At 45.3% G+C, this 10,000-nt stretch overlaps 1 protein-coding gene across 2 annotated transcripts in view; it reads right to left on the minus strand.

The window, feature by feature from the left end:
• The window catches only part of tnni3k (TNNI3 interacting kinase), a 24,198-nt gene that overhangs the window by 6,702 nt on the left and 7,496 nt on the right, over nucleotides 1–10,000 (minus strand). For both annotated transcript variants that reach the window (XM_066643691.1, XM_066643692.1), the window contains 16 exons: nucleotides 9,951–10,000; nucleotides 8,977–9,087; nucleotides 8,778–8,876; nucleotides 7,784–7,922; nucleotides 7,369–7,513; nucleotides 7,010–7,114; nucleotides 6,281–6,375; nucleotides 5,845–5,994; nucleotides 4,156–4,242; nucleotides 4,004–4,060; nucleotides 2,999–3,091; nucleotides 2,854–2,911; nucleotides 1,979–2,173; nucleotides 1,182–1,286; nucleotides 423–475; nucleotides 282–334 (listed from right to left, as the gene is read on the minus strand). The exon at nucleotides 9,951–10,000 is cut by the window's right edge and continues 48 nt beyond it. In XM_066643691.1, the coding sequence (XP_066499788.1) occupies nucleotides 282–334; nucleotides 423–475; nucleotides 1,182–1,286; nucleotides 1,979–2,173; nucleotides 2,854–2,911; nucleotides 2,999–3,091; nucleotides 4,004–4,060; nucleotides 4,156–4,242; nucleotides 5,845–5,994; nucleotides 6,281–6,375; nucleotides 7,010–7,114; nucleotides 7,369–7,513; nucleotides 7,784–7,922; nucleotides 8,778–8,876; nucleotides 8,977–9,087; nucleotides 9,951–10,000 (1,595 nt within the window). The remainder of the gene's footprint in view (nucleotides 1–281; nucleotides 335–422; nucleotides 476–1,181; nucleotides 1,287–1,978; nucleotides 2,174–2,853; nucleotides 2,912–2,998; nucleotides 3,092–4,003; nucleotides 4,061–4,155; nucleotides 4,243–5,844; nucleotides 5,995–6,280; nucleotides 6,376–7,009; nucleotides 7,115–7,368; nucleotides 7,514–7,783; nucleotides 7,923–8,777; nucleotides 8,877–8,976; nucleotides 9,088–9,950) is intronic.

Here is a 10,000-nt window from a genome sequence, read left to right on the forward strand (position 1 = left end):
GGGAGAGAGGACAGCGTGCCCTACTCCAAAATTACAGAAGTGAACGTTTTAAAGGTGAACTGAAGGAGCAGGTTCATTATGGTTCTGACCCAATGGCCCTGTGAAGTGCTGCTTTAAGATCCTAAAGTTTGGACCTTTGCTGAAAGGGCAATTTAGCAACTGGCTTCAATACGTTTTAATCCAATGCCCCTGCCTCTGGAGGATGAAACAGAAATGCCATCCATGTAAAAAAAACTCCAGATAATCAGCTCAGTGATGAAACAGGACGGTGGTGAACTTACCCCAGGTTGTTTTGTCATGTTGTCCTCGTCCATCGACAGAAGGAACCGGGACTCTGCAACAGTAGGTAAAACATGTATTAAAATATACTTTAAAATAATACAGAATCCTGAAAAGCAAATAAGGCATGAAGCATATCTCACCTCCGAAATCAGCCACCACCGCATGACCGTCCTCATACAGCAGGATATTGTGGCTGAGAAGATAAAAATGTAAAGCTGGAATACAGTCACAAAAAAACATCTACAGTATCACACTTCAAATTAGTCCCAAACAGTTCAGACCACAGTTCATCTGCGCTAGGGTTCTGACTCAACCCCCCCACCCCTCCAGCTCCCACTGCTCTTGTCACTGCTGACTGAAATGCACTGGGACGGCTACCGCTCAGACTCCCAATCAGTGATGGACCTACCTCTCATTATCAATAAGATATTCCAGAAGTCAATGACTGTGTCAGTTCCTAATTATGTTCCTTGGCCTTTGGTTCAGCTCCTGAAGCCCTTAACTATTGTGGCGCTTGCTTGGCAGTATATACCTGGACACCACAATCCTATCCAAAACCTAGTAAGTGTATTATCACACATACAGTACATTTACAGAGCTTCATTAGAAATACTGCCTCTGTTTTCTCTCATTCCACTGTATGAAATAAAAACAGTAACTGTTAGGACATTCCAGAAGATGCTAAAGGCCCCAAGGATTTCCTACGGCACCCTACACACAGATATATGTGAGAAGAACCTTTATAATGTGCCTTGTGTCTGTCCAGGAATGCAGATAAACATTGGGTTAAATGTTCTGATGAAGACTGACTACAGAGTTTAAAATAATGGCAACAGCAAATGATGATGATGATGATAACAGCATTGTTAACGATGATGATGATGATGATGAGTTCTGACCTGTTGAGGTCCCTGTGGATGATGGGCTGGATGAGATTGTGCAGATACTCCATGCCTTTGGCCACGTCGATGGCGATGATGAGCTTGGACTGCAGGTCGATGATCCTGCTCGTTTAAGCACAGTTTAAACCACCTAAGCTCACACAGATCAATGCTCCTGGACGTCATTACAATTTAAACAGATCAATGAGAGGCTCGGATGGACTCCAGAGCGGAGAGGAGCATCATCAGAGTCAGACTCTAAACAGACGTGAAAATACACCTCTGTGATCATTTACACGCTCAGAAAAGTATGGAGACTCCAAAATGAAGGGTTTTAATCAAGAGTGCGTCCCGTTCTGCTGCAGGAACGGTCTCTACTTTGTGAAGAGGCTCTACATGAGATAATGGAACATTGCAGTTAGGATTTGATTGCATTCGGTCACAGAAACTTTAGTGAAACGAGGTGCTGATGTTGGACGATCAGTTCTGGATTCACTATTAGATGGAGCCCCATCACTCGAGAAGACAATACTCGGGGGGTTATACTACTGTAACATTGTGCTCTGCAAATTTAGACTCATGTGCAGCTACTCCAGTGCATTAATCTGATTGGCAGTGCTTTTTTATAAAGTGTAGAGACTGTTACCACAGAAAAAGGCGGACAAAGGCCCTACTACTGCCATTCATTTCAGAGGAAACACAGAATATCCAATGAATATCAAGCTAATTACATGTCAGTCGTTCTACCCCAGAATTCTTTGCTTTTCTAAGGTTTTAAAAGCATATGTTTGTTTATTTCTGATGTAACTGCTCACCTCTTTTGCTCGTGCAGCAGAGAGAACAGAGAGCCTCCAGAAACATACTGCGTGACTATGGCGAACTGACTGGGGTCGTCCAGACAAGCTCCGATAAACGGGATCACACACGGATGATTGAGACGACACAGGATGGACACCTCCCTGCAGAACATGTCCGTGTCTGATTTGGAGCAGTAGGTGTTGGCGCGGTACCTGGAGAAAAACCACACTCCCACGGTGAGGAAGAGGGGGTTTTATTGTAGCGCAAGTTCCAAAATCATAAGGTTGCACTTTTGGTTTTCTATTGCTTTAAAGGTGATGTATAGGTCTACGTCAGTTTGGATATAAACATTTATTGGTTTGGTAATTAGACAATCGGAAAACAATGAGTTAATTCATTTCACTCATCATATGTAACTGCTTTATCCTGTTCAACTACGGACACTGGAAGCCTGTGCTAGCATTTCTCCTGCGGTGTTGCTATCAGTGTGTGAAGAGTGGGAGAAGAGGGTTGCATTGACAATCAACACAATGGGCAGCACTTTGAACACATTTTATAAGTGGTCAGAAACTTGTAAATAACTCATGAATGAATAAAGTTACGTTAAAACCAAGCACACCATTGTTTTTCTTGTGAAATTCCCTATAAGTCTGATGTGTCACATGACCCTCTTCCCATTGAAAAAACAAAAGTTGGATCCAAAATGGCCGACTTCAGAATGGCCGCCATGGTCACCACCCATCTGGAAAAGTTTCCCCCCTCCCATATACTAATGTGCCACAAACAGGAAGTTAATATCACCAACCATTCCCATTTTATTAAGATGTATCCATAGAAACGGCCCACCCTGTAGAATAAAAGTTCAGTAGCGATTTCCAAACTGGAAGCTCACCTTTTGATCGCTACTATTTTGTTGCGACATTTTCCTTTGTAGACCTTCCCAAAAGAACCTGAAAATGCAATCAGATTTTATTATAAAAATGACCAGGGGTGAACAGAACCGTTTAAACATTCTGATCTGAAGCCAGTGAACACACCTGAGCCAATGATCTCATTAAACTCCAGTTCTGAGAGCTGAAGGTGGAAGTTAGACGGGAGGCTGGCTCTCAGCAGGAGGATATCAACCTTCTCTGTGGAATAAAAGGGTGATGTTTATTTAATGTATTTGCTGATCTAAAGTGTTAGTTTGCTTGTCATTATTTAGTAAGCGTATTAAGACAGAAGTGTATACTCATTCTACGTTATGTAATAATTTAATAAGTATTGAACGGGCAATGAATTTAAACACATTATCTTTCGTATATTTCATGTAAGTAATTTCTCCAAGCGCCCTACAGTTACACAGACATTCATCAGATTCCTCAGGGTTGTGGCATTGATTGCATTTAGCCTCATAAACATTAGTAAAGGCAGGTAGTAAAGTTGAATTAGTTCTGGATGCACACCAACTCATCTCAAAATTAGCAGTTAGCTTCACAGCCCAATGCTAAGGGGTTTTATCCTCCTCTAGAACACACCAAGGTCATGTGAGGCTTCAGAAGCTCATAATGCTGTTCATTTTAAGTGCTAAATGACTCTGGAAGTCTGGAGGATGTTTCTGAAAAAGTCCTTGAGGATTTTAATGATTTGTGACAACATGAGAGGCCATAAATGCCATAGCGTCCTTGGGTTTGTGAAAGGTGTTATATAAATTGAACTAATTATTATTATTATTATAGCAATGGAAACTAAATGAGTCTTTTCATTTCCTCATGAATAGCTTGTGTGTGTGTGTGTGTGTGTGTTTGTGTGTGTGTACCAGGAGTTTATCACATTGTGGGGACAGTGTTTACACACTCATGCTGTTCCCATAATGTAACATTTAACAGTATTGTTACATTTTATAATTTTTATGGTTATTGTAAGTGTTTGGTGAGAAATACTTAAGGATATGGTTAAGATAAGCCTCAAAATGAATGGAAGTCTATGTAATGGCCCCATAATGCAGGTAAACATATTTAAATAGTGTGTGTGTGTGTGTGTGTGTGTGTGTGTGTGTGTACCTTTGGTCATGCTTTTGATCTTTCCAATTGGAGACGGGACAGAAACATAAGACCCATCTGTGATGAACATTAAAAAACAACATGTTACACTTCATGACCTCAGTGGAGTCCGTGTGAGCAGAACTGTGCTCTAATGCAGGGTGTAAGCACACCTCCTCCTGGCTGGGAGTACTCATTACAGGGGGAATCTTCCTGAGGTCGTTTGTAGTGTTTCAGCAGAGTGACGATGGCATCGTGGCCTGCACAGAGAACGTGTGGGTCGTTATGGAATCCATGAACAGTAAGTTAAAAATATTATGTTTTCTATTAATAATATATTACAGTGTGGTGACTGTCTGTGAGGAGTGTGGTGTGTTCTCCCTGTGTCTGCGTGGGTTTCCTTCAGGTGACTGTCTGTGAGGAGTGTGGTGTGTTCTCCCTGTGTCTGCGTGGGTTTCCTTCAGGTGACTGTCTGTGAGGAGTGTGGTGTGTTCTCCCTGTGTCTGCGTGGGTTTCCTCCGGGTGACTGTCTGTGAGGAGTGTGGTGTGTTCTCCCTGTTTCTGTGTGGGTTTCCTCCGGGCGACTGTCTGTGAGGAGTGTGGTGTGTTCTCTCTGTGTCTGTGTGGGTTTCCTCCGGGTGACTGTCTGTGAGGAGTGTTTTATGTTCTCTCTGTGTCTGCGTGGGTTTCCTCCGGGTGACTGTCTGTGAGGAGTGTGGTGTGTTCTCCCTGTTTCTGTGTGGGTTTCCTCCGGGCGACTGTCTGTGAGGAGTGTGGTGTGTTCTCCCTGTGTCTGCGTGGGTTTCCTCTGGGTGACTGTCTGTGAGGAGTGTGGTGTGTTCTCCCTGTTTCTGTGTGGGTTTCCTCCGAGCGACTGTCTGTGAGGAGTGTGGTGTGTTCTCCCTGTGTCTGCGTGGGTTTCCTCCGGGTGACTGTCTGTGAGGAGTGTGGTGTGTTCTCCCTGTGTCTGCGTGGGTTTCCTCCGGGCGACTGTCTGTGAGGAGTGTGGTGTGTTCTCCCTGTGTCTGCGTGGGTTTCCTCCGGGCGACTGTCTGTGAGGAGTGTGGTGTGTTCTCCCTGTGTCTGTGTGGGTTTCCTCCGGGTGACTGTCTGTGAGGAGTGTGGTGTGTTCTCCCTGTGTCTGTGTGGGTTTCCTCCGGGTGACTGTCTGTGAGGAGTGTGGTGTGTTCTCCCTGTGTCTGCGTGGGTTTCCTCCGGGTGCTCCAGTTTCCTCCCACAGTCCAAAAACACACGTTGGTAGATGGATTGGTGACTCAAAAGTGTCCGTAGGTGTGAGTGTGTGAGTGAATGTGTGTTGTCTGTGTCTCCCTGTGAAGGACTGGCGCCCCCTCCAGGGTGTGTTCCTGCCTTGTGCCCAATGATTCCAGGTAGGCTCTGGACCCACCGCGACTCTGAACTGGATAAGGGTTACAGACAATGAATGAATGAATGAATATATTACAGTTGCAAATTCAAATAATCCACAGGGCTCTAAAGGCCAAATGTCTGAAAGTAAGCAGTGTGTCAATAAAAAGTCCCCTCATAAAAATCCCTATTTGTTCAGAATTACACAAGAAATTTTTTTTTTTTTTCCTAGAATAAAAGTCCTCTACCACCATAAAAGTAGCTTTGATGCAACTCACCACCGCCGCTTTCATCCAGATTTTTCAGCTACAGTAATTTCATAAGTAATTTGAATGTTAATCCCCTCTGCAGAATACGGTGCAGTGAAATCTTAACGGTACACAGCTGGACTTCCAGATCACAAAGTGGTGAACGAAGTTGTACCTGCACTGTTGTGTTTATATGAGAGTGCAGCTAGAACCCAGACTCATCGCTGTTAGCTCAGGCTCCAGACTGACCTTTCTCATAGGCCCACATCAGACACGTCTGCTCATCCTTCTCTCCGCTGGAGCGGCTGGGGTCACACGCCACCAGGTTCATATCAGCCCCGCTGTCCAGCAAGAACTGGACGAGGCGGATGTGTCCGTGGAAACAGGCGCTGTGTAGACCTATCACAGCACAGCGTGGGAGGATATCAAGCTCTGTTTTCTTTTCTAAACTATTTTTATTACCAGCATTTTGGCCCAAAGGTGCTTTAAACACATGAAAAGACTGAGTGTTGATATCACAACGAGGGCAGAAAAGGAGGTGCCTTTTATGTGGTTTAGACGTGAGGTTTCCTTGGTAAAGACAAGTGGTAAGATTGAAACAGCTGAATTAAATGTGTTAATTTAACTGAGACTGTTTCAAGAGGCACTGTCTTTGATGGACAGTGTCGAGTAAGAGTGCAGTGACCTGTGTGTCCGTCTCGTCCCTGGTGATTAATGCTCATTGCGTTCTGATTGATCAGGTACTTCACCATCTCCAGATCTCTGCCGTAGGTGCAGGCGCTACAGAGAGAGGAGAAAACCACAGTCAGACCCTCTGTAGTGGAACAATAAATAAAAAAAGGCTGTTATAAGATCAGACATCAGCAAAATACGGTCCTGGGAATGCGTGAACTCAGTCAGTTTCAAGTGCACCCACTGACAACAGTTCAATTACAGTCGCCACCGAGCCGTAAAACAGTCTATGGAGCAGCTGCACATGAATGAAGTGTGGGGAAGCTCTATCTAAAACCCGTGTGGAGCCCAGAACTAATTGTCCAACATCAGCACACGACCTCACTAATGTTCATGTGGTTGAGTGCAATCTAATCCTCATGCCAATGTTACAACATCTGGTCTAATGCCTTCCCAGGAGAATGGAAAAGATAACTCGCCATTAACCCTTTAAATTCTGAAAAAATGGCAGACGTCCACGTATTTTTGGCATTACCTTGTATCAAGCTACAGAAGTAGGTGAATGCACTGTTGAGCGTCCAGCCCAAGGTCTTTTACTGGTGTATCATAGAATTACTGCCTGGGAATCAGACCCTCGTCTTCCGTGTGGAGGGCCGCGGTGTCGTCCACGTGAGATAATAATTCATTAAGACATTGTAAAACCACTTTCACACAGATTTCTAACAGAGAGACAGTGTCTTGCCTGTGAAACGCAGTCTCACTGAAGATGTTCTCTTTGGACAGACTCTCTGTTCCCGAGAGTTCAATCAACTCCTTCACTGCCTCAAACTTGCCGTTGTAGCACGCCCTGTACAGACACATTCATTAAGAGCCCTGCTTCACTGTCTTCATCTAATTAGCAGTTACATAAACCCCCAAACGTTGTCGATCAGGGCATAGGAACTTTCTGTTACACACACAACAGGTAAGTGACAAGACAGCAACTTTACTCTGCACCTCCTCCTGGAATAAAACAGTATTTTTTAGATTCTAACACGTATCTACAGAGAGTCCTGGCGTAAATGATCAGGGGGAGAAACCTTACTCTCCTTCCACACTCACAGGTGAAGAGGCGTGTCCCCGTAGATGTTGACCGAATGTGGCTGGACATCGAAGTTCCCCTGCAGCAGGAAGCGTATGAGGTCCTGGTGACCGAACCGAGCGCAGAAATGCAGCGGGACGTGGTCCTCGTTATCTTGTGTGTTCACTGTCCAAAGAAGAGAGACACACTCAGAGTCTCTCAACTGTTCACTGAGGCTTTGACAGTAACCAGACCTTTTCCTTTAAAACCTCCACAGAGAGAATGAATGAATGAATGGAGCCTACATGGAAACACCGGGCACATCATGGACAGTCCATCACAGAGCACCACACACTCACCCAGTCACTCACAGTTTCACACAGGAAACCTTCAGTGTCTGCTTTAGTTTACAGCAGTGTCACCGCTGGGATGGAGAGTGGTTCAGTTTCATTTTACCGTCAGTTTTTCCTCCTTCCTCCATCAGCAGACGAATAATGCCCAGGAATCCTTTAGCTGCCGCCAGGTGGAGGGGCCTGTCTCCAACTTCACCGCTCGCATTCACGTCCGCTCCGAACTTCAGCAGCAGCTTACATACCTGCACTCACAGATGAGGACAAATGCTAATAAATAAAACTGAAACAAGTCAAAGACATTCAAGGAAATCACTTCTTGCTTCAATACTTTTGGCTTTTAATGTAAGAGAGTAATGGATTTATAAAATAACTCATTCATTCATTCATTCATTCATTGTCTGTAACTCTTATCCATTTCAGGGTGGCGGTAGGTCCGGAGCCTACCTGGAATCATTAGGTGCAAGGCAGGTCCCACGCAGACACAGAGAGAACACACCACACTCCTCAGTCACCCGGAGGAAACCCACGCAGACACAGGGAGAACACACCACACTCCTCACAGACAGTCACCCGGAGGAAACCCACGCAGACACAGGGAGAACACACCACACTCCTCACAGACAGTCACCCGGAGGAAACCCACGCAGACACAGAGAGAACACACCACACTCCTCACAGACAGTCACCCGGAGGAAACCCACGCAGACACAGAGAGAACACACCACACTCCTCAGTCACCCGGAGGAAACCCACGCAGACACAGGGAGAACACACCACACTCCTCACAGACAGTCACCCGGAGGAAACCCACGCAGACACAGGGAGAACACACCACACTCCTCACAGACAGTCACCCGGAGGAAACCCACGCAGACACAGGGAGAACACACCACACTCCTCACAGACAGTCACCCGGAGGAAATCCACACAGACACAGGGAGAACACACCACACTCCTCACAGACAGTCACCCGGAGCGGGACTCAAACCCACAACCTACAGGTCCCTGGAGCTGTGACAGAGACACTACCCGCTGCTCCACTGCACTCCCCATTTATAAATGAACTCTATTAATTAAATGTGTGTGACTCAAGTGACCTGCTCATGGCCAAAGTACGCTGCTATGTGCAGAGGGGTGAAGAACACGGCGTCCTGGACATTAACGTAAGCCCCGTGCTGAAGGAGAATGTCCACAGCCTTCAGGAGACAGAGTAGACACTGGCTTTAATCACAGACAAATGACATTTATAGGAAATATCACATCCTCCACTTCACAAACTCATGTCAGTGTCCCCACCTCATGATGACCTGCTATAGTCGCTATGTGAAGTGCCGTCAGAGCTCCATAACCGACCTGCTGGATATCAGAACCACCGTGTAACAGGGCAGTAACCAGCTCTGCACTGTCCTGAGACACAGAGAGAGAGAGAGAGAGAGAGAGAGAGAGAGAGAGAGAGAGAGAGAGAGAGAGAGAGAGAGAGAGAGAAATAAGAAAAGAGAAGCGGAGAAAGAAAAACAGAGAGTGAGAGATAATTAGAGGCAGACAGTGAAAGTCAGATGGAGAGAGGGATGGAGACAGCAGAGACAGAGAGATAATAGACAAATAAAGAGAGTGAGAGAGAGAACAAGAGAGATATAACAGAGAAGGGGAAAGAGAAAATCAAGAAAGGGGCATAACAGAGACAAACAAAGAGGAGATAACAGAAAGATAGATATAACGGAATGAAAGAGAGAAAGAGATCACTGAAAGGGAGAGGGAGAGAGAGAGAGAGAGAAGAGATGGGCAGAGAGAAAAAACAGACAGAGGCAGACAAAGAAAGACAGATGAGAGAGAGACAGATAACAGGAAGAGAGAAAAACAAGAAAGAGATAGAATAAAGACAGACAGAAACATAGGAAAAAAGAGAAAGATAACAGAGAGAAAGAGAGATAACAGAGAATGTGAGAAATAAAGAAAACCTACATACAGAGAGAAAGAGAGAGAGAAAGAGAGAGAGAGAGAGAGAGAGAGAGAGAGAGATACAAAAGCAAGGTTTCTAATAAAGTGGCCGGGGAGTGTTTACTCCTGTAATCCAAGCAGTTACAGCATCATCCTCTGCTTTAGACTAAAGCCCCTCTGTCCACTGCATGTGCTGCTTGTGTTACTGCAGATGGACAGAGCGAATTAACCAGCGCTGCTCTGATAAAGACACGGAGAGATTGTATTTCATTTATTTTCAGCTCGGTGTAATCAGAGCTCTCTCGGTTATAGTGCAGTAGAGTGGATAGTACCTTGTAGGCAGCAAGATGAAGGGCAGTAAAGCCGTTCCTGGTCAGTCTGG

The sequence above is a fragment of the Hoplias malabaricus genome, chromosome 14 (genome assembly GCF_029633855.1).
Source record: "Hoplias malabaricus isolate fHopMal1 chromosome 14, fHopMal1.hap1, whole genome shotgun sequence".
Taxonomy (NCBI): Eukaryota; Metazoa; Chordata; class Actinopteri; order Characiformes; family Erythrinidae; genus Hoplias; species Hoplias malabaricus.